The sequence below is a fragment of the Cyprinodon variegatus genome, unplaced genomic scaffold (genome assembly GCF_000732505.1).
Source record: "Cyprinodon variegatus isolate N-32 unplaced genomic scaffold, C_variegatus-1.0 Scaffold475, whole genome shotgun sequence".
In the NCBI taxonomy this organism is placed as follows: Eukaryota; Metazoa; Chordata; class Actinopteri; order Cyprinodontiformes; family Cyprinodontidae; genus Cyprinodon; species Cyprinodon variegatus.
In genome coordinates this window covers 364,535-391,867 of record NW_015150928.1, presented here as the reverse complement: position 1 = coordinate 391,867, position 27,333 = coordinate 364,535, and the positions used below count along the sequence as shown (strand labels likewise).

Here is a 27,333-nt window from a genome sequence, read left to right as displayed (position 1 = left end):
CTGGAAAATCAACACCGGTTGCATAGTGTACCTTTAAAACCTTAAAGTTGCATATTTGTTTTAAAGAATTACTGCTTAAGACATCCTTTTCTGACCTTTTACTAAAGTTGCCTTTTGTGATACAAATGTGCAGTCATACATATTATACTGGCTTTTACAAAGGGGTTTATCACAGCCTCTTAAATAGCACTAAAACAAATAGAACTGTGGGAAAAGCTTAAAAATCTGCTGATATAAAAAATTATAAAATGAGTTAACTCTGTCAGATACTCCGCCTTTTCTCTTCCCATTTTTTCTTTAAAAGAAAGCATCAACTTGGTGAGTTTCTGTCTGATCATTCGGTTGTAGAATAGCATGAAAGTAGGAAAAATTAGGATAATCCTGGTGAAGGTTAGGTATGAATACGGCTGACCATAATAACAATGTTTTAATGTCTTTATATGTTTTGGGTTTGAAGGAAATAATGGTGTTAGGAAGAAAGTGATTACTTTTCCTTTTTATATGAACATTTGACTAAAAACATTGCTTCTGTTCAGAATCTGTTTTACTAAAATAATTTGGTTTACCGCAGACTTAACCACCTTCTAAAACATTTTATTATTCTGATCGTCATCATGATCGATCTGAAATCTATTGTGCAGCAGGGCCTGGAACAGAGTTAGGAAGGGGTGACTTTTATACAGCCTGAAGCATCGAAACAAAAGGAAATCAGAGCTTTTGAAATCATAGTCATCAGATGGAAAACTGAAGGAAAAGTGTCTAACCTCAATAAAAACATGAGCCAACATTAATGCTGGAGAGAAGTCCAAATGAGCTTCAGCTTTCTCTCCTATTGTTATGAAGGGACTTCCACCTGCTCCACTTCCACTCACACAAAACCATTATGTAATCGACAGGCTTGCTGTGAGTTCAAAGAGGAAGTTCTCACAAAAACCCTCCCGACCAAAGGTTATAGATAGGAACCATATAAGTGGCCGATAATAACCTACTTTTTGAAAAGGAGGTGATAAAACCGCAGCCTGTATCAAGCTGAACACACCTTGCAGTAATAACAAACTATTAAACTAGAAATATTCTTTTAAATCGAATAGTTTGCCCTTTTAATGACACCTAACTTTCCTAATTCTCTCATGTACCTGATGGGCTCGACAAATCAGGTCCATATCATGTCTGTGGAGGAACTTTGTGACCACATCTGCACCGAAGGTGAAGGAGACGCCGCGGTCATTCTCGCCCCAGCCCAGCACGTCCTTGTCCGGGTCGGCCCACAGCAGGTCGCAGAGGAGGCCCTGGTCGGGAACGTCGGTGGGACGCATCACCCTTCTCACCTGCTCCATGGACTGGAGGTCGGGGGAAAGTCCTGGAGAGGATCAACACAGAAAACTTCTTCTCACCACTTTTCTTTTTTTATTCACATTTTCTTTCATTTACAGAAAAAAAAGTATCATTTAAACCCATTAAAAGCGGTTCCGCGGTCCAGACGCTAATCTTCTAAAGAGGATCAATAGAGATCTTAAAAATATTATAAACTTAAGTGTTAGTTGATTGAAGTTGTTGCAAAAAGTCACATTATTTCAGAAGTGAAATCAACCAAAAATGAGAAACATCCTGTTTTCACCCAGGACTAAGAGGACCCTTAAAGGTTAAACATATCGCCTAAAACAGGTTTTAAATTGGGCTTCTCTGTTCTAGTTGAAGCTCCTAAACATCCAGGAATGAATTACTGGTTTGAAGAAAATCCTAACTGTAAATAAAGCAGACTGGGTTCATCTAGAGTTTTTACCATGCCAACATCACTTAGGCTCACTGATTTATTAGCAACAATTTGAGTTCAAATACAATAGTTAATCGATTCATAAGAATAGGAGCTCAGTTTAGAAACCATCTTTGGCTACAGAAGTCCTCTATCCTCTCACCTGTTGAGTCAAATCACATGTTCACTCCATATTGCACTGATCCTGCAGGAATCATGTCAATGTGTATCTTATATATGGAAGACATATTTATGTCCTTCTTTCAACTTTCCCAAACATACAACCCAGCCAAGAACCATTTGTTCTGTTAAATAGAGGTTAGGAGCTTCATAGAAAAGATGTTTCATTCAATCTTGGATTGAATTGAAATCAAACGATAAAGAACAGATTTCCAATTTCTATGATCTGAATCAGAGCATTAACCCATGCTGAAAGTTTAACAAAGACCTGGGATTCTGATCTCAAGAGATGATCAGTGGATTCCATCTTAAATCTGATGAACACATCATCTACATCTGCTAAGCACGGTTTGATCCACCTAAAGGTAAATTATAGAGCTCACTCTACTAATGGCAGGCTGGCTGGCAAAGATCTATCCAAATGTGAGTCCATTAGAGGTCAGCTTGCTGTTGTGATACAAAGGTTCTGACTTTGTCTGAACGTCTCCAACTTTTGGATCCGTTTCCAAAGACACCAGAGGAATCTCATGCTGCCCTGCCATCATAAGACTATGTAATCACAGCCTTTAATCACACTCCTTGCAAGATGCTTGATCCCTTTAAGATGGAAAAAAAGCAAAGCTCCTGCATCCTTTTCTGATTCAGTCAACGATATTATAAGAGCTGGTATATACGCCGTTAAAATTATTCCAGGATATTTAGTGGAAGTATTGTTATACGGATAAAACTGACGATAAAAACACCCTTCATCGTTCTTGGAAGTTGTTTTTAGTTAATTGTATACCTTAAGTACCAAAGCAGTCATAGCCACAAAATTAAAATACTGCCAATAAAAAAACATATACATTTGCAATATGCTTCTTCAGGACACCAGTTCCATAAAGAAGTATGATTTAGGTTAATAAACATCCCGTAATATAATCTTATTTCATCCTATAGTAATAAAAATGTATCACTTTGTTAAATAATCGCTAATTAAATACATTTCATTTATAATGATGATAAACAATACAATAAATGTCCACCCCAGATGCCATGTTTGTTTAAAATCAAACTCAAAGGATACCCTAAATGTTTTGTCGGAGTATGGAGGACCTTTCTAAACTTTTACGACTCCTTAGGGGCCGTTTGTCAATGAAAAAGGTGGAAATCATACACAGCTGATCACAGCACTTCTTTCACTTTTTATTGTTATTATATTAGATTTTCTTATTCCCCATGTGTGATTTACATCCTATATAAACCTATGGATGGGTGGGAATGGCGGATTCACTGTGTCAATACATTTGCTGAACAATTTATTTACTCGTTCATTTTGTTATGAAGGAGTGAGCGGAATAGATCTACAAAGGTTCTGGATTTTTCATCTCTGTATAATACTACAACAATGTTTACAAAAAGAAGAAAGAAAAAGAACGTTAAAGCTCCTTCATGTGTTTTAGCTTATGTAACTGCATGTATGAAGCCAGAGGTAGAGATTAGCCGTCTGTGTTTACATATTTTGACTCCATGCAACTCACTGCCATTTTGTCTCAACCTTTGCCTCCATTTCTAGCTCACAGATTTTTCTAAACCAGCTAAATAAACCTATAAAAGCACATCAGCTGACAGTGAAATAACAATCTTATTTACCATGCATGTGTTGATGTGTTGACCTACAACAATCCAGAGATTTTCAAATGTTTTATAAAGACACTCACTGATGTATCTGTCCTGAATATCTCAAAATGAGCAGGGTAAAGCAAAAAAAAAAAAAGACAACATCCCAAGTCAACCAGCAGGTTCTGAATCAGTTTTTAAGTTTTGCCTGTATCCATGTCTGCTGATACGGAGAAAACGGTACATAAATAGTGTCAATTATACGCTTCTTTGACTGTGATGTTGACAGAAACAACAGAGCAGATATGAGAGACGAGTTAACCGTGTGAGGACAATACCTCCATGGCAACAGAAGATCTTCTCGTCAACAATGGCTGCGACAGGCAAACAGTTGAAGCAGTCGGTGAAGGTCTTCCACAGCTTTATGTTGTATCGCCTTTTACCTGCGTGAGAAGAAAACCGCCACGGATCGGTTCCAGTGTTCCAATCTTAAGCCTCCAGAAAACAAGAATATTATTTACTGAGATTAGGATGTTTATTTTTCCTCGACATAATCCTGCCTCTGATTAAGCACTTCGCCTCGGAGAAACAAACACCGTGAACATTTTCACACTGTCACGTTACAGCTGAACAGCTCAGAGAGTTTTATTAGGATCTGATGCAGCTGATTAAACCTTTGTCTGCCAGAACTGTGAAGTGGAAGGATTACATCGTTTCTAAGATCTTCTACAGATAAAATCTAAAAAGTGTGGCATGCAACCGCACTAAAATAACCTGTGTTTGTAGAAGAGAATAACACATCCCTGCATAACACATCTATCAGCGTGGAACACCTTGAAGCTGAATATTTTGCACATTCTTCTTTGCAGAAAAACTCAAGCAAAATCAAACAGGATTATCTTTCAATATTAAATGATTAAAAAAACAGTCAACATTTAAGACTTAGCACAAATTCTCACTAGGATTTATGGATTTTGATTAGGCAAATCCTAAGCAAACATGCTTTGATCTTAACTACATCATGGTAGCTCTGGTTGGATAGTTACTGTACTGGAAGGTGGACCGCTGCAACTTTAAACAGGTTCTCCTCCAGAAATATTCTGTTTTCAGCTCCCTGTCTTTTCTTACAGCATGGTATCAGGCACTACATATGTGGATGATGCTTAAACTAAACATCTGATTAAAGATTCAGTTCAAAAATTGTAAGAATGTCAAACTTTTTCCATGACTTACACTCATCATAGAAGCCATATATTCTGTTAATTGAGGCGCATTCGTGGTTTCCTCTCAGCAGAAAAAAGTTTTCTGGGTATTTGATCTTGTAGGCCAAAAGGAGGCAGATTGTCTCCAGGGACTGCTTGCCTCTGTCCACATAATCGCCCAGGAACAGATAGTTGCTCTCTGGCGGGAAGCCTCCATATTCAAAGAGCCTGAGAAGATCATAGTACTGCCCATGAACGTCACCTGAAGAGAAAAAGCAGGGTTCAGTTGGATTTAGATTCAACTCACTGGAGCTATCTAGATAAGATAAACAGAAACAGAATATTAAACTAAAATGAATGGAATCACAGACAGATATTCATATTTTACAACAACTTAGTTATTTTTCTGTTCAAGAAACAAGCATGTGTTTATTATGGACAGGAATGACCAAGTTATAACAAGGAGATGTATGGTTAGTTGCAATAGCACCAGGACACGACTAACATTTCTTAACAAATGCAAACTCTATGGTGCCAGACAAAATATTTCATCATATATATGCTTACAGCTGACTTTGGAAGCCTTTAAAGATAATTATATAGGAATATAGGACGCACTGTAGTTTACAGGGAGCACACATGAAAGTGGTCAAAGGTTGGATTAACCTGCTCCATATTAGCAGATTAAATTGTTAAGAAGCTGGCTGGAGGTTCAACACTATCTTCCATATTTTACAGTAACCTTCACTTAAAGTGATCCCTTTCTTTTTATCAATGGAGCTTTAACTGATTTGAAGATGTGTCCTTGAATTTAGTGCTGTGGTGATTTTTCTTTTTTTTTCCTGCAGTGGCACCAAAAGCTCACTCACCTTCTGAACTTTACACAATGTTCCTATGCAGTCGCACTAAATGGTGTCATCAGCACAAAGGCTCAGGAGAACAAGTCCAAGGAGACTCTCACTGCAAAACACCTCGGCAGTGGCACGCCAAGAAAAATGACTCACTGCGTAATTTTAATGAGGCGAGGTCAAATCAAACGCTAAGTTCCGTTCAGCAACTATTTTGAAAACAGTTTCTACCACTGATGAGAAAACAATTGTGATGCTTAAAAGAGCTTCATAGCATGACTCCAGGGAGCTACGATAACCATAATATTAAACTGTGTGAAAATGACCCCTGACCCACAAGAGAATAACTTAGGCTTACCACAAATCTTAAGGGGCGCCTCCAGTTCCAGCAGGATTGGCTGGCTGAGGAAGATCTCCCGGGACTTCAGGCAGAGGCCACGGATCTCATTCTCTGTCAGCTGAACGTTTTTACCTGGTCTGGATCCTTTCACTTTGGAAACAAGAACCACATAAGACAAAATAAGGAACAACGACTTCCACTGTGGTGGAAGGAACAATACTAGGGCCTACTTTTATGCAAAGTAGGCCCAAAGATGTGAATAGTTGCTTGACATCTGCGTAAAATAAATCTGATTTAAAGGCAATCGCTATTGAACATGTTATTATGCACCAAGTAAAGAGTTGGTCACAAACCAGTAAAACAGTTTTAATATCAAATATCCTCTTGTACTTCCTCCAAATTTCTGTTGGATCCAAAACTCTGGTCTTTTTTTTAATGATACAGCGGGTATGGTTAAAACCTCAATGTCTGAATCTGCATCATCCTGGAGAATCGTGCATCATGCATGTCTACATTTTTATTGACACCTGGATTATTTCTTAAAGGACCTAAGAAAAATTTTAGAACAAATTTCAAAACTACTGATGCCGCTAATAGCCTCATGTGTCTCTAAAAACAACAATTCTAATATTTCATGATCAGAATTTGTGATATTTGAATATCTGCAAGTTAAAATATCAGGGGAAGTTTTTATGTAAATAAGAAAAAATTGCATTGAAAGTATTTAAAGTGAATTAGAGTCATGGATTGGTGATTGGAGCAGAAAGGGTGATGCTTGCAACCTGTTGAGATCTCCGATATTAGTTTAATCTATTTAAATCTTGCTAAAATACCAAACAACACAATGGAATTGTGAAAAAAAATGTACTAAAAAAAAAGAGATATTGTCATTGCATACACTAAAAAAAAATTCTAATTTTGGGAAAACCTGCATCTCGCATGTGAAACGCATTTATGAGGCGATTAACAAGAAAGATGCACCTAATCATCACTGACTCCTTAATTTGAAAACAAATATATATCACTTTTTTAATGTCACTCCCTTTTTTCTTTTAGAAGCTCACAGGTCAAAGTGAAAATTCTTACAATTTTTTAAATAGATCAGAAACTTTTACGCTCATATTTTCATGATCACAATGAGAAGCAAATTTCTAGCCTTACTAATTATACTTTTTAATAATAGAAAATGTTTAAATTTGGAATAAAATAAATCCTGATTTTTATTCCTGTTAATAACAGAACTATGCTAATACCTTAAATTATTGTCTAACAAAAAAATGCAACATATTTCTATATGAAATTTAATTTCTGTTAAATCCTGTTTCAAATTCTTAAATATAAATATTCAAAATTTGTTTTTATTTTATTTTCTGGGACTACATTTGATATCGATTAGTAAACACAGCATTAACTCAAACAACTGAATAATGAAGAAAATTCATCAAAACCTTGCAAATATTTCTCTGAGAGAATAAGAAATTTATAATACACTTAAAATGTGCATGTTTATGGTTCTGGGTATTTTTTAAATATTAAAAAAATGACTAAACAATAACCATTATGCTGACTTTCTTAATTTCTGATATTTGTACCAATCAATAAATTAGAATCCGATCTGTAATGATCTGTAATGTGTTGATCCTGACTTTAGTAAAAGATGGTTTCCTTCGTTTAAGTGTAAATTTAAGTATAACGAAGCACACTACCTAGATAGATTCATTATGTTTTTCAATGGTAAGACATTAAAACAATGAGTTTTATAAACCTCTATACAAATCTAGTTGATCATCGGGCTCGTGCACAGTTTCAAAATTCAGCTACGTTTTCAAGCCGCTAAAGATGACTAACTGGGTTAGCTTAGCATTGGCGGCTTCCCTGTTGTTAAAATGGCACCTATGTAAGGGATAAATGTATACTCTGGTTCTTACCTTCAAGCAGGCGCTGTATAATGGAGTCGATGTTCAGCTTATCGGCTTCCGCCATTTTATCCCCCTATATTTTTATATTGTAGTATTGGAGAAAATAGAGATGTGGAGGCTACCGAGTTACCGTTAGCTTAACTACTTTAATCGGCTATCGCTAGCGCGCTAGCTCACTAACCTTGGGGAATAATTGTCAACCTCAAAGTGTGAGGCCGGGAGTTGAATAAATGGAAGTGTAATGGCTGACATGTGCTGCAAGAAATAAAAATCGTCAAATATTTGTCAGTAAATATCTTTGTAAGCCTGTAGATGTTGGTATTTCTCCCGTGACAACCTCGCTTATGCCGCAGAAACTAGCACCATGCAATCGACAAAAAAAGGCTAGGGGAGCGTTAGCTGGAAGAGATGGTTAACGGAAGTAGGCAACACTGTTTTTGAGCTGTGATTGGTTAATTTTTTGAGGTAGGCGGTACCTATGGTGTTAAACCTTCTCTAGGATTGGCTGTGCTTGAAGTTTGTCAGTATTTGCTCATCAGCTTGAAATAAAAATGGAGTAGTTCTCAAGTACGGCAGGTTGTACTAGCACATAATCGAAATTACATACCTGGCAAATTACTTTTCATAAATATCCTAAATAAAACAATAATAATAATACAAACCCCAGCTAAGACTGACAGAAATAGTATTGAGCAATCTCTATTTTATATAACAGTACTCAATTTGGAACATTTCTCTGTAATTTAGTTTGAATGTTAAGTATTTTATATTTTGGTGTCCTCTAATTATTATTATTATTAAATTATTTACATACACATAAGCCCTTACACGGGATGTACCACCAGAACATAACCGAAGTGGCCTATATCAGGAAATCCTACCAATGGCTAGACAAAGCCGGACTGAAGGACAGCACAGAGGCATTCATCATTGCTGCACAAGAGCAGGGCCTGAGCACCAGAGCAATAGATGCCCAGATCTACCACACCAGAAAAGACCCCAGGTGCAGACTGTGCAAAGAGGTTCCTGACACAATCCAGGATATAACTGCAGGGCGTAAGATGCTGGCAGGGAAAGCTTACATGGAGCACCATAACCAAGTGGCTGGAATAGTATACAGGAACATCTGTGCAGAGCATTGGCTGGAAACCCCAAGGTTAATGTGGAAAACACCTCCAAAGATGGTAGTGAATGACTGAGCCAAGATCCTGTGGGGCTTCCAGATACAGATGGACCGAATGGTAATGGCAAACCAACTGGACATTGTGGTGGTGGACAAAAAGCAGAGGAAAGGAACATGCGCATCAGGAAAAAGGGAAATGAGAACCTAGAGATATACCAGGAGCTCAGAGAAGAGCTGGAGGAAACCTGGAAGGTCAAGGCAACAGTGGTGACCATGGTCATTGGGTAACTCGGGGCAGTGACCCCCAAACTTGCGGAGTGTTTATGCAGATCAAGGGAAATACATCAGACATCTGGGTCCAGAAGAGTACAGTTCTAGGAACAGCAAAGATACTTTCCCACAATAGGGAAATTCACTCTCTGCATTGGAGCCATCCCCGTTGGAAGCAGTGGGCTGCCATTGTGTGGTGCCCGGGGAGCAGTGTTTTGTTAGGGATTTTGCTCAGAAACCCAAAGTGGAGGCTGTGGGGATCAAACCGGGTACTTGCAACTTCTCAGAGCACAAGCGGACTGCTCTAACTACTAGGCCAAAACTAAAACACAAGCTATGAAAAAACCTTGGAAAAAAATAGAATGAAAAAAAAAGTATATCATTTCATGCCTGATATACTGAGTAGGTTTCCATAATGAAATAAATACAGAATTATTAGAAATCAAATATGACGCAAAACCATATTTTCTCTAACTTGCCTTTCTTTCCCCCCTTTTATTGTGTAAACTGTAACCATACATTTATATTTATTATATCTGCTCTCAGGTTTATATATAGTTTTGTTAAATTTCTTGATTCTGTGGTGCCTTGTGCATCATGTTTCATTATTATATGACTAAATGTCTTGCCTTACAAACGCTCACGGAAGTGACCGAAATGGAAGGTCGCATTTTTTGGTGACGCAGCGCCTCAGCGCCTAGCAATATGAACCAACCGAGTGATTCATTCTAAAGTTAAGACATGGCTTTTTCTTAGTTAGTGCTCATATTGACCTAAAAATGCATCTGACTTGCTTCCATTCGAACCTCGGTAGTTTAGGTTAATTCCTCTTTTTTAAATGTTATAATCGTCCAGCCATGAAGTTGCTGAATAAAGACATTGAGAAAGATAATGCCGGGTGAGTGCTAATGTTAGCAAGCTACTAAGCATGCTGTTTTCTAAACGTGTCAGCGGAGATAAAAAGATCACGTTTAATCAACACGGATCATTTTTAATTTCAAAGTCAAAATGAAAGTATTAGCAAGGTGTGCTTCGTTTATGTCACTGCTATAGACTAAACGTTGCTATGATTAAGCATAACAACAAACCTAGGTGCGCCTTTATTACAGCATCAGTATGACTATGCACTAAATAAAATCTAGTGTTTGTAGCATCCTCTTTCTCCAGAAGGGGGAATTGATTCAATAAGCATGTTTGGATTTGGTTACCAGTTAACAAAGTAATGATCCACTATCCCAGGCAGGTGACCCTGATGCCAGAGGAGGCGGAGGACATGTGGCACACCTATAACCTGCTCCAAGTGGGGGACAGTTTGAGAGCCTCAACCATCAGGTAATCACAGGGCTGTCAAGCTCTCACCCATTGGGAGTGAGACTCGCCCATCTCAGTGTCTTCACACGCTCTCACTACATATTCCCAATTTCTCACACTAAAAGATGATACATTAAAATCAGAGGCGGAGATGGATGGGGGGCCAGGGGTTGCCATGGCCACCCCAGTTTTTCCTCCCATCTTATACAGATGATGGCAGCAGTGATACTCTGAAGTGTTTCCTGGACGGGGCCACCTTTTACAGCTGCTTTTTGTATCTCTGCTTCTGTCTCCTTGAACCCCAGTTGGCCTCGGCAGATGGCCGCTCACACTGAGCCTGGTTCTGTTGGAGTTTTCTTCCTGTTAAAAGGGAGTTTTTCCTCTCCACTGTTGCTCAAAGCATGCTTAGTGTGAGGGATTGCATTCGAGTCAACGAGTCGATGCAATCAACTGGTTTTCCTTAGATAGAAAACTTTGACTCAGTTTGACTGTATGATCTAGTGAACTGTAAAGTGCCTTTAGATGACATGTGTTGTGAATTGGTGCTATATAAATAAACTGAATTGAATTGGTTAATTATGCACATCAATATACTAACATCAAAGATGATAAGTACAGAAGTTATCAAATAATTAATTTATGTAGATATTAGTGCTTGTAAATATAAATTTTATGCAGAATGTTTATTGATAGAAGTAGGTAAGTAATGAGAATGGAAAAGATTTACGAGTTTTATCCACTATACCTTTTATCTAGAAATTACAGAGTTATAGTTATAGTTAGTTATAGTTCGTTTTATTTAGAAAATATGGATGTTTTGCTCGTTAATTTTCCTGTTGGAACAGTGTAGATTGACCCTGAGGTTCTGGTGCCTATCCACTCCCCCCCCTCAGTGTACAATGGTTATTGCCTGGCCACCCTTATGAAAAATGTTCTGGCTACGCCTCTGATTAAAACTCAGCTCCGTTCCACTTGTTTATGTATACAAAAAATACCATGGTGATCAAAATCCAGTCCACGTTTTTAATATAACCTTAGTGCTAACAGACAAGGACCATGTTTTGCTCACAAGTTAAATAATTATTACTGTCTAGTTTAATAATCTCCCGTTGGCATTTAGGAGTAATTAAACTAACACAAATATTTAAATTCTTAAAGCTTCCAGGTTTGCGTCTCAAACCCACAGGAGGTCCATAAAAAGAAAAAGAACCATTGCGTTTTATTTTTCAAAAGATCAGCCATTCAAGAAAAGACCAACCACATCCAGAGAGGATGTGCAGAACAGCTCAGTTATCCAGGATTTATAGAGGAGAAACCACAGGGATGTTGTTCTTTTATTATCACTTATTCCATTACTTATTCCATTGAATATGTTTAAAAACTTTATTTCCATCACACCTTCCAAATGAAACATCCTGAGAAGTGCTGTCTGCTGTCATGGTGAGATTTTATAAAATCCACCGCCTCCTAGAAGGTCTGACTTGTTTAGCCATTTTGTCAATTGTAAGATTGATTGTAACTAATAAGATAATGAATGAAGCTTTTTAATCCTTAGTCTATTACCAAATATTCATACAGAGTGTAGTTTGCATAGGTTTCGTTGCACTGGTTCCTGTATCAGTGCCAGTAATCCAGTAATAGCGTGTTAGTTCCACATTGTTTAATTTACTTGAACTGCAGAGAATAATTAATGAACAAAGTTGTTAAATTCTTAGTTTAAAGTATATTAAAAATGCAAGTATTGTAGTAGGACCCATTCTGCTTTACTTTAATTCTCTAAAAATCACCAGAATGTAGAAAATAATGTATATTGTGAGAAAAATGTTCCACATAACTATGGATTACTTATTGTTACTCAGTAACATTTGCTCTGCTATAAAAAATTCACTTTGTTTCAATTAAATCCTCTGGAAACCTCCAACGTATAGCTGCGCCTATCCTCATCTAACCTTGACAGGATTTCCTGTCCAAACTATTTCGAAATCTCACCCCAAGGTTTGGTGGAAAGTTGGCAGCCCTGTAATCATTAACACCCATTAAATCAAGCTTTACAGCTCATTAAAAGTGTTATTTTCTAATGAAGAATTTTAGGGGTTTTAGTTTACTTATTTCTGTCTGCCATAAAATCTCTACCCTGCCACTTAATAATTGGTAAAATTCTCATATTTTATATTTAAAAATGTGTAGAAGCTGTTATATTTATTTTTATAGATAAAGTCCATGTGTAGAAATGGATCTTATAAACCCCAACTGAAGTCTCTGACTCCCTCTTACACAGGAAGGTGCAGACTGAGTCCACTACAGGAAGTGTGGGCAGCTCCAGAGTCAGGACCACTTTGACGTTGTCTGTTGAGGCGATCGACTTCGACTCACAGGCCTGTCAGCTGAGAGTGAAGGGCACCAACATTGAAGAGAACCAGTATGTCAAGGTCTGAGATTTTTTTTTCTCTTCTATTTAATGGAAATCATGCATGCACGTATGATTAACGAAACAGATTTGAGATGTGATGCTTGCATTTTGGAATTTTTTACTATGAACAAACGGCATATAATTAAAGGAGCTTCACAAGTGGGTGAAAAAAGCTACTATTTAGCTGCAGAAACATCAACACCCAAGAGGAGACTGTCTGAAAATAAATGAGGGATTCATAAGCTATTTTGGACATTGCCTTATATGGATAGATAAACATCAAGATCAGCCTTTACCAGAATGATAGCAAGAAAAAATGGATTGAGAAGACTCCTGAGCCCAAACACGCTACGGTATCTGTGTGGTACTGGGGAGACAGTGTGATTGCCTGGGTGTGCATGACTGTCACTGGGACACTGGTGTTAATTGATGATGCTACACAGAAGCAACCGTGTGCATCCTGAGGTGTTCAAAGACAAACCGTCAGCTTTTATCCAGTTATATACACTTAAATCAATGGGGCGGCGTTTCATAATGCAGTTGGGCAACGACCCAGACATAGAGACAAAGCAACCTGTGGGTTTTTATGGAGGCAAATCGTTACCATATTTAAAATGAAAAAGCATTTCTGGAAATGCTTTTTCATTTTAGGAATGTGGCTGCATTGTTTGACTCATAAATGAAATTAATAATCAATAATCCTGTTTGCATTTTCATTTTCTTCTTTAACACCGCTCATCCTTTTACTTAATTAAAATGAAAAAGAAAAAGACATTTGAGATTTATTTTTCAAAATGTACCCCAGCAAATACATACCAAAAATCAATTTGAAATGTAAAATTTGAAAATGAAAAAGCATTTCCAGAAATGCTTTTCCATTTTAAGAATGTGGCTGCATTGTTTGACTCATAAATTAAATTAGTAATCAATCATCCTGTTTGCATTTTCTTCTTTCAGACTGCACAATTTATGCCATAATCAAAGAGAAAACACAGCAGGCATTGCTTTTTCGTTTTCATGGTCTGCCTGCAAAGTACTGTCCATAACTCGAAAATCAAAAAGCATTCTGAGCGGCGGGGGTAGCAGAGTGACGTCAGCAGCCGCTCTTCCTCAGGTCCTTGCTGACCAGGCTTTTAATAAATCTCCAATGTCTTTTTAATTGTAATTAAGTAAAAGGAAGAGCAGTGTTGAAGAAGAAATTGCAAATGCAAATAGGATGATTGATTACTAATTTCATTTATGAGCCAAACAATGCAGCCACATTCTTAAAATGAAAAAGCATTTCTGGAAATGCTTTTTCATTTTAAATATGGTAACGATTTGCTTCCATAGGTTTTAAGGAGAAGAAGTGGAAATCAGATGCCTGATCATAACCTAAATGAACATGTGTGTCTTACATGATTAAAAAAAAAAGGCTCAAAAACAGATGAAATCTTATAGCTGCTGTAGTAAATGTCTGTCAGAGCCTTTAAAATCTGATGGTGTCCTTTACGCTAAAGCTGCAGACAGAGGGGATCATATGAAAGAGTGCACTAGTTCCTCGCATTTTTATGCAATCTCTTTTCTAACCCATTGAATTAAAGTAGAGTCTCCTCAACTGCATTAGTTTATGCTTTAAAAATGCAATGTGTTGATGCACAGAACAAAAACTGGGAGAAAAAGTGGCCCTTTCTGAGTATTTATGGACCTAGCATTAAAGAAGAACAGCATAAAACGAAGAGATTTCCTAATAATCTGATCCACCTATGGTGCATTTTCCTTCCATTGTTAATAGAACTGACTGCTGCTAAAAGCATAATAGTATAAATGCTCCTCAATTGTTTTTAAATTCTTCCTATTTGCCATCAGACCTGTTTTTAATAAAAGGTGGCTGTGCGGATGATGTTTTTTTTCAGATGGGGGCTTACCATACTATTGAGCTCGAGCTCAACAGGAAGTTCACTCTGGCTAAAAAGTGCTGGGACAGCGTGGTTCTGGATCGAATCGGTAAGCAGGAGCTCCTGTTAAACGTTTCATGATGCGGTGAGAGTAATTATGCCCCTTAAATGTTACACAAGCTGAGACTGGCTGATTTCCTTTCAGGTTTTAAAGTTTATTTTAGCTTCATGTTTTTATCTATATTTTTCCTTAAATCACTTAAATTTGTCGTAGTCTTTTTATTGCTGCCAATTTCATTTTTTTTTTATCAGATGAATTCTGATGTATTTTAATATAACTCTTGGTTATAATTGTGTCTAACATGATACCTATAATGGTATGATTTTTAGTATTGTTCAGATTGGCTTCACACTCATTATATTTTGAAAGGTCCTCATAAATACATTTATTGGATTTGTTAGAATCTGAATATCAATCTGATATCAATCATGCTGCATTTTTTAAATGTTCTGAATAAAATCTGTACCTGCATAAGGCATCCATCACAGCAAATGACCCATTAAACATGTCTGTTCCCTCGTCTTCAGAGCAGGCATGTGACCCAGTGCAGAGGGCAGACGTGGCGGCTGTGGTCATGCAGGAGGGTCTGGCTAACGTGGTGCTGGTGACCCCAGCCATGACTCTGCTGCGAGCTAAAGTGGAAGTCACCATTCCTCGGAAGAGAAAGGGAAGCTGCAGCCAGCATGAGAAGGTTGGTCCTCTGCTGTGGCTCGTTGGAATATGTTGATCAAGAATAAATCGTCCTGGAAAAAACATGATGGAGCTCATTGTAGCGAAGTAAATGTAAAAAAATCTCCTCATTGATCCAAATATGCCTCGCCGTCATTCTGCAACTAATTCCTGTTTTCTTCTTATCCTTTTTGTGAGGCAGTAAGGTTCAGTTGCAGATCGTCTGACTAGTGCGAAGCGTAAAAAGTGTTTGCATTGCAGTTTTGCACCTCATTGATGCATAAATACGTTTTACTAAAAAACATGAGGTTGATGCCGTGTGTAAACATGCGGCCAAACTGTAATTGTGCAAAGAGTTGAATTTTAGCTGGAACTCAAGCCAACATTTTGTCTGGGGGCGGGGTTATCTTTTTACATGGGGTGAGTTATACTTTAAGGAAGGTGAACACAATTGCACGCAGCACTTTTCAGATTTTATTTAAAAATTTTTATAAAACCATCTTTGTTTCTTTCAGGTCACAGCTTTCTGTCTGTTTGTGGTTGATTCTTAAGACCTTTATGGTCTGAATACTTTGGAGAGGTGTAACCTGGTGTAACCTGATTCAGTCTCTTTGTCACACAGTAAGGAGAAATGCAGCTTTTAAAGTCTTAAGACTGATGATTTTCTCTTTTTTCCAGGCGTTGGAGCGGTTTTATGAAGCTGTGATGCAGGCGATACTTCGTCACATCAATTTTGAAGGTCTGTCACCGCCATGACTCACAGTACCAGTACTTGTTCAACATACTCCAGTGTTTTGTTTTGAGTTATAGCTGCTAATCCAGATGAAAATCTCTTTTCTGATTGTGGTTAGTGGTAAAGTGCATCCTGGTGGCCAGTCCTGGGTTTGTGAAGGACCAGTTTTTCGCTTACGTCTTCAAAGAGGCGGTGCGACAGGACAACAAGGTCCTGCTGGAAAACCGACCCAAATTCATGCTGGTCCACTCATCATCAGGCCATAAATACTCCCTCAAAGGTAGGAGGCGCTGGACAAATTTGAATGACACAGTCAGATTTTAATTCAAATGTAAGACGAAGCAGGATGCTTGTTTTACCAGAAATCCTCTGTGACCCCGCGGTGACCAGCAGGCTCTCCGATACCAAGGTAAGCAAAATGGTCTTCAAGGCAGCAAGTCAGGGGAAGAGGACAGATTTAATTTGGAATTCACAAATTTGCTTATTTTGATCTAAAGTTTCAGGAAAATAAACTAAAACGGAATCAAATGGAGAACGCATCAGGTGCTAATAGTATTCAGTCCTTTTGGTTTTTGTTTATCTAAAATAGGGCAGGGCAATTAACAGCATTTGCAATGTAATCGCAATTTAAGAAAATGCAATTTTCAAATCGTGCAAAATTTTTATCATATTACAATTAACAAGAGTGAGATACTAATGTTTTCTCACTCCAGCCTTTTAAGTGGTGGAAATATGTTTACAATGGGAAAATAGTTCCAGCTATAATGCAGATCTATGTGCAAAGGAAGCCAAAATTAAATCGTAATCGCAGTATTGGTTGAAAATAATCGCAATTTAGATCTCAATTTTTATGACTTAGTGTTTTACTAATTCCAAATGGATTTTCCCATTTCTGTGAAACCTCCAGGCAGCTGGAGAGGTGAAAGCCCTGGAAGATTTCTACAAGATGCTGCAGCACGAGCCCGACAGAGCCTTCTATGGGTGAGAAACCATCAGCAAGAGCAAACAGTTTGGGATCAGCAGCAATTCCACTCATTTTGTTCTGATTTACATCCTCAGAGTTGCTCACGTAGAAAAAGCTGCTGACGCGCTGGCCATCGACACCCTGCTGATAAGCGATAAGTTGTTCAGGTGCGTAAAGAGAGGAGAATCCTGGAGGGGTTCACAGAATTAAAAGGTTGCTGTTAAATTTAACATTTTCATCTGATTTTAACCCACAATTCAGCCTCCATTGGTCCATCGTTCCACATATCCACGCAGTCCTCTGTGTCTCTATGGAGACATTTAATATTCACCTTTGAAATCTGCTGTGGAAACTTTGGAAGCAGCAGAAACCATCCATCTCAGTGCAACAACTGCATATATGTTGTTTTTGTTTTGCCTCCAGACATCAGGACATTCAGACACGGAGTCGTTATGTGCGGCTGGTCGACAACGTAAGAGACAACGGTGGAAATGTCAGGTAACTTTCCATTAACAACCTGCCTACAGAAAGTTACTATATATGTATATCTAATATTTGTTCTTTGTAAAAATGTTTTTTTTTCCTCTGTGCAGAATATTCTCAAGCCTTCATGTCTCTGGGGAACGTAAGTTACAAAAATGTTGTCTGAATAATGTTTTTCTTTAATATGGAGTTAGAAAATGTTATCTAAGTGTTAGATGATGGTTATGGAAAATAGACGAGTGTGTGCGATTTGTATAAAGCTAGTAGTAAACAGAACAGAGGTGAAATTAGTCTTAAAGTCTTTCAAAAATAGATTATGTTCTGCGGTTAACCTGTATATTCAAGTTTTATAGGGTCGTGTATTTTCTATGTTCTGTCCTTTCAGAATTGCACTTAATTGAACAAATAAAAACAAGCGTTTTCCTTTCCAGAAACAGGTTTATGAAAGTAAATATCTGCATTTGAAAGAGCAAAAATCCCTGATGAAATCATTGTTGTTTTTTTTAGATACTTTCAAATCATCAGTCTTTAGGATAATTAAAACGTACTCTCATATAACCGCTCCCTTAATGGACTTGTTTACTAAAAATCTGCACAGAAACACATTAAAAGGTTCTATTGATGCAGCCCTCAAAAGCCTTAAAGAAACACTGTTCTACTGTCAGGATATAGTGACTTTTTTACTAATTATTTATAACAAAGGTACCTACTGTAACTGTAAAACGGGAAGGACAACTCCAGGTTACAGATTTGTTACGGAGGTAAACCAAAAACTAAAAATCAGAAACTGGTTGTATGAGAGCTGCTAAACGGCTTCTAAGGTCTATTAGACGCTGTTAAAGTGATCCAGATGTTTGGGACCCCAGCTATGAAACAAAGCTTCACCTCTTCTAGCTTTACAAATGTAAACACGCTACACAAGATGTAGATTCGATCCAGATGCATTTGGTTTGGGTCCCAAAGAAAAACACAAAAACTTTTATCTTATAAAAAATAAAATGTCTCGCTGTCTCACCTAAAAGTTTTAGATAATATAGCAGTGGGGCTGAGTGGAAAAGAGAGATGAGATTTAGAGTCATAGTGAAGAATCCTCCACTTCCTTTAAGCTATAAACGTATAAAAAATACACTTTTAACAGCATGGGCTACAATTACTGTAAATAACTTTAAACTGTTCAAGTTCTGGAGTAAAATGTCTTGTCATGTCTTTGTTTGAAGAGTTTGATTTTCCACTCTGTCTATAATATTTAAAGAGGAAAAAAAAATTAAATGATGCTCTGTAAAGTCGTTGGTTGACTTGTCTCCCCCTTGATTTTAGCATTTTATCTATCTGTATTTTTGTTTTTTGTTTTAACGTCCTGCTTGAAGGCACTCCAATTTTAAAATTCAGGTTGAACCAGACTTGAAGTTTCACCACAGAGTCTGGTTAAATCACAGGACAATGCATTATACAATTAGCTGAGGTATAGCTGGGTGTGTTGTGAGGATTCTGTAAAGATTACGAACACAATAGTTAGCAGAGACAAAACCAGTTCAGTTTGAACTATTTGAATAAGGACATGGTGTGTGTCATGGGTGGTTTGGTAGCAGTCATATAGTTGGAGATCATTTTTATTACATTTTTCAATGTCAAAAGAAGGATTTAAAACTGCTACAAATAAAAGATAAACATAAGTTAAAAGATTTAATATATGACTTTCACAGATATATCTAAATCATATTTGGCCCCACCCCAAACACACAAACACCTCCTGATGAAATTAAGGAGAAACACCCTACTGCAAGAGCACAGCTGCAACACTTTTGCAATAAATACCTAAATAAATACCACTCTGGTTTGTTAATTCAGATTCAATTTATAGTTCTACTCTATTTTCAAGCTGTTTTACATAGAAAAAACAAAAATCTCCTCTAACAGCTCGTTTGTTTACTTTTGCAAATAAGATTCTGTAAAGCTTGCACAAAAAATCTCACTCTGCACGTTTTGGAGAAAAGCTAAACCCAAGGTCAATGGATTTTACTCTGACCTCATATGACCTTAAAGGTGATGTAAGTTGAACTCCTCCCAGCCAGCAAGTCATGCTTGACTGCTCTTTTTACAGACTATTTAATAACAGCTATTTGATAGCCGGTAACATTTGGTTGGTGTTAGCAAACATTTAATTTATCTTTTATTTATCCAGCTTCTTACTGCATTCTTCTGTCCCATATTTTTCCCTACTAAAATTATATTAATTTCATTTCGGACCACCCACATATATTTAAAGATTCTCATTTTACCTCTTTTGGGGCTACTAAATTCAGACATTTTTGCATTAGCATTTTTCTGCACATTTTCAACATGCAGTTCAAAGTGTGCTGCGTGGTTAGTAGATCAGCTTTGCACACGGCAACAAGTTTCTAATCTGTTTTGCATGCAAACCTTTTAAAGGTCACAATGTAACACTCATTGTCAGACTGTAGTAGGTTTTTTTTATTCTTAAAGTATAATTTTTTCTAAAGCAGAATAATTTAGTATTAAAAAAAATATATATATTTATTTGCAACTTAATGGCCAAAATTTGCTAGTCTGGAAACTATTACTTTTGAAAAAAATCATGTAAATGAAAGCTGAATGTATTTTCCTTTTTATCTTTAAGCATGGGTGCCAATCTGTACATAAATACATTTATCATTATAGTTTATATTTTTTATCTAATTCAGTATAAATGATGTTACTGTATTTTCAATCGTCAAGTAAATGCCAAATATGCAGTTTGCCTTGTCATCTGCCCATATTCCATTCCTAATGACATTCATTTAGAAAAAGGCATGTTTTGGTGTTTTTAGGTCGTTAAAAATCCCACTGCAGTGATTTATCCTGAACTGTCTCCTCAGAGCTGACTCAGCTGAGCGGCGTGGCCGCCATCCTGCGCTTTCCCATCGCTGATCTATCAGACGCAGAGGACGACAGCAGCTCGGGTGAAGACTGATCTACATTGATTGGCCAAAGTCTTCCTCAGCAGCCGAAAAAACCCGGATCCCTCACTGTCACAAATCACACACCTTTGCAGTGATTGTGTGTTTAGAAACAAACTGTTGGACCATAGCAGGATCTCTTCATCATTAAAACAACACCTGCTTTCTCTAGGTGGCCATTATTTTCCAGTGTTGATAGAATTGATGCTTTTGAGGGCTAGCTTTAGCTAGACCATCATCCAGTTGTTGCCAGATCCAGATTCAAACAGATTTTTCCCTTCAAAATGTACAGAGACCTAATTTTTCTTTGAGATTAAACAAGAGAACCACAATTTGTTCCACTTCGTCTCATGAATAGTTTTTACCAGGCATGAAATATACACTTAAGCCCAAGATATAAAAATATAAACTTTATTGTGCATTGCAAGTTTGCAGGCTTTTCTTTAGTAATGGGTTATATCCCACAAGCTACTGCAAATTAGCAAACTATGAATCAAGTATGCTCAGGATTTCAATCTGATAACGGGATATCAGAGTTCAGTAACAGTGCTGTTGGTTCCCCTTTTCTCTGGCATTATGAACTTCTGCTGAAGAGTTTGAGCGACTAGGACTAAAGTGCATTTTGAAACGGACCGGGTCAGAGCCACCAAGTCAACTTCTGCATCACTCAACAGGACACTGGAAATTGTTAATCCAGGCTAAATCCTCCATGGTGCCCCAGTGCAGGTAGATAATGGAGCAGATCACCATGACGTGCATGATCTGGTGGCTGTTGCCCCAGTTGTCAAACAGGCCGGGGCTGAAGCGCTCGGGGATCTGGACGACGTTGACCAACCCTCCCAGTACAGCCAGACTGTCCATGATGACGAAGAGCCGCAGGGAGTCTGGGCTGCCCGCCCCGTTACCGTAAACCCGGAACAGGAAGAGGCTGAAGCGGAACAATGCCTGCCAGACAAAAGCCCGAAGTCGCAGGAAGTTGGTGTGGGCCGTGGTGGCGCAGTAGATCCCGTAGGCTGACAGGAGGATGTAGGCCAACAAGGCAATCTTTTGGACGGTGGGATAGCAGAGGAGGGTGATGTAAATAATGGGAAGAGCTCCTGCAGGAAGAGAGGTGACAACAGGTTAATACACATTAGCAGCTACTTCAAACTAATCATGTGACTTTGAGATTATTAGAGGAAACTCTAAAAATCTCTTAAAAGAACTTTCATACAACTGCATTAGATATTATTTGAAAATGTATGGATACTTTCCTCTAATTCAGCAGCTCTAATTCCGAAAGTAATCCTTTTAAGATTTTATATATATATATTATTTTTTTTTCTTTACAAATATTGAGCTAAAGTAGAAAACAGATCAGAGAAGTCAAACAAATGGAAGACTCCACCTTTGATTTAATCTGAGAATCCTTTGTTGGAAAACAGTGTCATGAAGACGAAGGAACACCGCAGGAAAAAAGTCCTAGAGACATCTAAGTGGGGTTGTTTAAGCTTTGAACATCTTGCAGAGCTCTGTTCAGTCGATCATCTGGAGATGGAATGAATTTAGAGCCACCAGGACAGACGCCTGACAGAGCCACCATGCAGGGCGCTAATCAAAGAAGCAGCAGCCAGTCATAACTCCGCAGGAGCTTCAGATATCTTCTGCTCCGAAGGATGCACCTGTGCCTCACACTTTTATATGTGAATCCACCTGAACAATAATACAAATGTGAGCTCAGCTTGTTGGTGACATTGTGGCCATTTGATTTAGGAACAGCAGCCCTCGAGGATTTAAATTTGAGATCCAAGACTTTACTGTAATAGTTAAATCAAGCATTTCTGGCAAAACCGGAAAAAATGTCTGTGACTGCAAAGTTGATGAAGACAAAAACCTTGGAGCTGCTAAGTTGCAGCATGAAATAGCAGAACTGGGGATAAATTAAAACCATGGTTACCCCTGTCAGTGTTTATAACCACATAAATTAATTCAAACTCACTTACTTGCTGCTTTTAAACCCTGAGATTCTTATTTAGTGCCTTGGCAGGAAGCACCCTGACATTGTAGGACATAACTAGATTTTTGAAGGCCATGTGCTGCAGCCTATGAAGAGCCAATATATTTAATATATACATTCAATCATAATGGCTGCAAAGAAACATCTTATGCAGCTAATGTCTTGGTCTTCTATTCGAAATAAAGAGTAAAAGCATCTTCAAGTATTCATGATCCAAGTGACATAGATTCTCAAATGATTACGATTATACTAAACGTATATTATAAATGCGCGTTTACTTCTTAGGTGAATCAGAAAAGACAAAACTTGGTTTCAAGAATTTTAAGCAATATATATCCATCCCATACATTGTTTACCTCCAGCAATCATTACTGGGAGAACATGCACAATCCTTGCAGAAAGAAACACAGATCAGCATTCTTGACCCAAACCCATCACTGTAGCTGAGATGCGTCTAAAGCATTGAATCATATCTAAAGGTCTGAGCTTGCATTGATGGAATCATAGGAGCCTTACCCAGTGTGTTAACGAGGCAGACCCCAAGCATGTCCAGGGAGAGCAGAGTGTTGTAGACATGCTGACCTCCGATGTGATTCATAAACAAATGATAGAGGACTGAGCCGATGGTGGGGCAGAGGCAGGCCAGGTAGTGGGCCACACATATCCAGGTGCTGTCCACCTCCATCCAGGGGATACTGCAAGGCAGCAGTACCAAGAAGAGGAGGAAGGGGATTCCTAAAGGGGTTATAAAAGGAAGGTTTGCAAAGGTGCTCTGAATCCAAAACATATTGAGTTATGGGAAAATATGAAAGAATGTCCTTCAGTATTTACATTTAATCATAACAGCTGCATCCTCTTATGCAGCTCCAGTTGGGAAAGAAACAGAAAATGGTCCCTCTTGGGTTTTTATTTAAAATAGTGGGCAATTTGAATGGCAGTAGCTCAAACACATGGGGCATGTTAACGCCACCACTGACTTCCTCCCACTAAGAGTGATTAAGGTCATGCCATCATTTATATTTCAATTGCTTTTATTTTCTGCAAGTTAAAAATAAATAAAAGGTTGAAATAAGTGGACAAATATTATGTCCCATTCTCTGCTGGTTCCTTAACCCCAGCAGCATCAGTCACCTTTAAAGACCCAGTTAACTGACGGATATTTCCAACTATGGGATTCCCAGGGGCAGATTAGAGCTAATACCCCAGATCCTCATTACACCTCCCTCAAGGATGCCTGTAACCGGCATAAGTGAAAGTACAAACCATGTGCTGAGGTGACCTATTCTACTATTAAAATGTAATTTGACCATTTCTGGAGTGGATTTTTAAAATCAGAATAGCACCACTGAGTTTTGAAATGAAGACCTACCATGAGTGTAAATGTTCCCTAGCTCGTTGTGCATGTAGAAGAGGCTCCTGAGGCATTCCCTGGCTGTGGACACGGGCCGGTATCCAGTCAGGACATACTTGTTGAACTGCAGGTGAGGAGGGGTCTTTGTGAAGTCCAAGAGCCGTGGTCCTTGATAAAGAACCATCACGACTCTGTGCAGGCAGTGCCCTATTCTACGAGTTCCTCTACATTTACATCCTAACAGAGGCTGTGCTCAGGACGCTCAGCCACCGGCAGCCCTCAGCTCTCTGAGACCCATCGTCGGACAGGTGTAATTCCAAGCAGGCAACTTGTTGAGCTGTCTAAGTCGCATGGTTTGAGCACAACCAATCAGCAGTAGGTTTTGCTTCCTAATCTGAGGTAATCCCTGCAAAAGAACGTGTGCACTGATGCAGCTTCTCCTTGTCATTGTTAATAACTAACTCACGCTTTAACTCCACAGAAGAGAATTAAATACATGGTGAAAATAAAACAAAACTGGTGAAAATGTTAGAAATAAATCATGCAATGCTTTTCTGATTTTACTTTTTCTGGTAAAGATGCAAACAAAAGACAGAAGTTGGGACTGGATTGTTTTTAATCAAATTCTGTACAATAAACACATTGCCTGGTACAAAACAACAGTTTCCTCTTTCATAAATTACACTGAAACACTATTATAGAATTAAGAGGAAAAGTTCTGCCATCCTTGCAAAATAAAAAAGAGCTTATTTAAGAAAAAAAATAGAATTTTCACACATTAAATGAAAAATAAAAACATTACCTGCTGGGAAATAAAGTAAAACAAAACTGCAGCTTATTATGGTGAAAGAGTTCTGCATACAAAGAGGAAAATAAAATACAAAAACAGGCTCCTTTATAGTTCCCCCTTTGTTGGTTTGTTTGCTTCCATCTTTGATTTCATATTCAAACTATGGTGTGTGGTTGTATTTCTCACTGCAGATAAGCATTTTTGTTAATATTGCTTATAAACACTAATAAAATGCTTCCATGCATCCCATGATTAATCCGAAATATTTTCATCTGTATTGTGCACAGGTGAGTTTAAATGAAGGCATTCAGGCATGGATTTCATAGTTTTGAGAAGGTTGAAATTAACAATGCAGTTTTTCAAGTAAGAATGCAATGGACAGTGGGGGTTTTGGGAATATTTAATAGATAAAAGCAGCAGAATTTAACTTCAAGGTGTTTAATATCTGTCAGGTGTCTGTGTGCATGCTGGCAGCAGAGGCACACCTTAGGTTTTGTGGGCCTATAAGGGTAATTTAGACCCCTACATAGTGAATTTAATTTTTTTTACTGAAACAAATACATCTATTTCAGCTAATCTGGTTTTTAAAGAGGAACTTTGTTTGCTTTCCTTAGAAAAAATATTATGACTGACATCTAACAGATTATAAAAGCTGATCAAATCAATGTATAGGTAGATTTTATTGGAGTGATTTTACCACATTCTCTCTTACAGCGTAATAACAGAAGAATAGCACAAAGTGTCAGCTTTCAAAGTGGTCACAAACCATCACCTGCTGGGCAGCATCATACTGGGTTTGTTTGTATAGTAAAGTTTTCCGGGTTGGGAAAAATGGCAGGCATTTTTGTGTTTTCTCAGCCGAGTCAATCTAGGAGGAAAGACATTTATTAGTAAGCAAGGACAGTAAAATGAAGGAAACATATTACTTTAGACAAAATGATGCTTACCTTGATGGTCACTATTCCCAAAGAAGCCATTCAAATCAAATTTCTTTTCCCCTAAAAATAGAAATGCACATCATAAAAGTTTAGAAAAGCTACAAAAATATCTATGAAAATATCTGTTTAAATGCCTTGGGTCTAGTAAAAAAGAAAATAGACTTTACTCATCTGCAAAAAACTGAAATCGAAGTCAATTGTTAAAATAAGTGCATTGTTTTTCTTAACTTGAGCAAGTAGGTGCCAAAGGAATAAGACAATTTAATTGTAAAATAAGAGAACACAACTACAGGCTCTTATTATAAGTGCATATTATCTAATATCTTATTTTAAGGGTGAAAATACTAATTTCATTGGCTGATAATCTTACTTATCTGCACAAATTAAGGGTGAATACACTTATTTTAACATTTTTATTCACAAATTGTTGGATCGTAAAATTGTACATCTATTATTGACTACCCTAATAATAATAACAATAATTCAACAACAACAAAAAGATCTGTCTGTGCAAAAGTGTGAAAGTAAAAAACTAGAAATAACCTGGTTATTACATAGTTATGTCCTATCAGCTATGTTTTTTTTAACATGCAAAAGTTCTCAGCTTCTGTTTAGATTTTGACAGCTCTGTTAAAGTTGTCCAAAAGCCATGCAGAGGATTCAGCAGTTAGATGAATGCGCTGCTTTTAATGGGTGGATTGAAAAACTAACAATAAACAGTGACCCCATCTACCTTACTGCAAAATATATTGGTGGGATCATCAAAGCTAATGTTAAAAGCTTTGTGATTTTTTTATTTTTACGTTGGCTTATTTACTTCTTTGCCATGACAAAATTCTTAGAGTCAAGAAAGTTAATTTGCAAGAAAAATCTAATCAATTTGGTGTCGCACATGTTTATGAAAAGCATCAGGAAGAAAAAAAAGGTTTTAACAAGAATGATTGTGATCAACTTTCTATGACAAAAAATCTCAAGATATTTGTAAGACACATCAGTTGTAATATTGATCTGTTAAATGAGTGTAAATACTTTACATGCTCCGGCACTTGCCTTGTGGGTGAAAATGTAGTTTGAGATGCTGCTGGATTTGAATCTGACGTGGCAGCTGCTCGTCTTCATGATCAGAAACATGATGCTCGCCTTGTGACTCTGGAGCAGTTCTGCCATCAGCATTGGTTAAATCCTGCATGCTGTCATCTGTTGTAAAGGAACCTGGAAGGTTGTGCGAGTGCTCCGTGGCAGGGCTGGAAGTGGGAGCTGCAGGAAATGCAACAGAGGAGGTTTTATATACAAATTACAATTATATACATTTCTTTATGCTTTTGTTCTGAATTTGATGTGTGCTTTACCTTCTAGATTCATGTTTCCTCTAATGTACCCCACGTTTTCTAATGGTCAGGAAAATATAACCAAAAATATCCTGTTAGAAGAGAATAACTATATATATATATATATACATATATATACACATATATATACATATATACATATACACATATATATACATATACACATACATATACACATATACACACACACATATAAACAAATATAAATAT

General features: G+C 37.6%; 3 protein-coding genes across 3 annotated transcripts in view; 1 reads left to right on the top strand and 2 right to left on the bottom strand.

The window, feature by feature from the left end:
- The window catches only part of LOC107094299 (serine/threonine-protein phosphatase alpha-2 isoform-like), a 12,536-nt gene extending 4,298 nt beyond the window's left edge, over positions 1-8,238 (bottom strand). Inside the window, exons 1-5 of the mRNA XM_015389838.1 lie at positions 7,851-8,238; positions 5,941-6,072; positions 4,766-4,996; positions 3,871-3,975; positions 1,137-1,360 (exon numbers count right to left, since the gene is read on the bottom strand). Of these exons, the coding sequence (XP_015245324.1) occupies positions 1,137-1,360; positions 3,871-3,975; positions 4,766-4,996; positions 5,941-6,072; positions 7,851-7,905 (747 nt within the window). The 5' untranslated portion in view covers positions 7,906-8,238. The remainder of the gene's footprint in view (positions 1-1,136; positions 1,361-3,870; positions 3,976-4,765; positions 4,997-5,940; positions 6,073-7,850) is intronic.
- A 1,669-nt stretch (positions 8,239-9,907) lies between these two features.
- On the top strand, positions 9,908-21,055 carry pelo (pelota homolog (Drosophila)). The gene is made up of 13 exons (XM_015389808.1): positions 9,908-10,132; positions 10,474-10,566; positions 12,824-12,974; positions 14,851-14,941; positions 15,421-15,584; positions 16,241-16,301; positions 16,414-16,575; positions 16,658-16,704; positions 17,203-17,276; positions 17,355-17,426; positions 17,683-17,757; positions 17,853-17,884; positions 20,619-21,055. The coding sequence occupies exons 1-13, from the start codon at positions 10,092-10,094 to the stop codon at positions 20,711-20,713; spliced, it is 1,158 nt and encodes a 385-aa protein (XP_015245294.1). The 5' UTR covers positions 9,908-10,091; the 3' UTR covers positions 20,714-21,055.
- Positions 21,056-21,263: 208 nt separating this feature from the next.
- LOC107094280 (progestin and adipoQ receptor family member 4-like) lies at positions 21,264-24,645 on the bottom strand. Its single transcript, XM_015389809.1, has 3 exons — positions 24,065-24,645; positions 23,212-23,430; positions 21,264-21,796 (listed from the first exon to the last, which is right to left on the bottom strand). The coding sequence occupies exons 1-3, from the start codon at positions 24,228-24,230 to the stop codon at positions 21,363-21,365; spliced, it is 819 nt and encodes a 272-aa protein (XP_015245295.1). The 5' UTR covers positions 24,231-24,645; the 3' UTR covers positions 21,264-21,362.
- Between the last annotated feature and the right edge of the window lie 2,688 nt (positions 24,646-27,333).

Bases quoted from the DNA above. Each gene is read 5' to 3' on its own strand.
- pelo (XM_015389808.1), top strand. From the start codon at position 10,092: ATGAAGTTGCTGAATAAAGACATTGAGAAAGATAATGCCGG. The intron at 12,975-14,850 runs GTCTGAGATTTT...GTTTTTTTTCAG, and splicing joins AAGAGAACCAGTATGTCAAG to ATGGGGGCTTACCATACTAT. The intron at 16,576-16,657 runs GTAGGAGGCGCT...TTGTTTTACCAG, and splicing joins CCATAAATACTCCCTCAAAG to AAATCCTCTGTGACCCCGCG.
- LOC107094280 (XM_015389809.1), bottom strand. From the start codon at position 24,230: ATGGTTCTTTATCAAGGACCACGGCTCTTGGACTTCACAAAGACCCCT. The intron at 23,431-24,064 runs GTAGGTCTTCAT...TAACCCCTTTAG, and splicing joins AGGGAACATTTACACTCATG to GAATCCCCTTCCTCCTCTTC. The intron at 21,797-23,211 runs GTAAGGCTCCTA...CTCTTCCTGCAG, and splicing joins CTGCCTCGTTAACACACTGG to GAGCTCTTCCCATTATTTAC.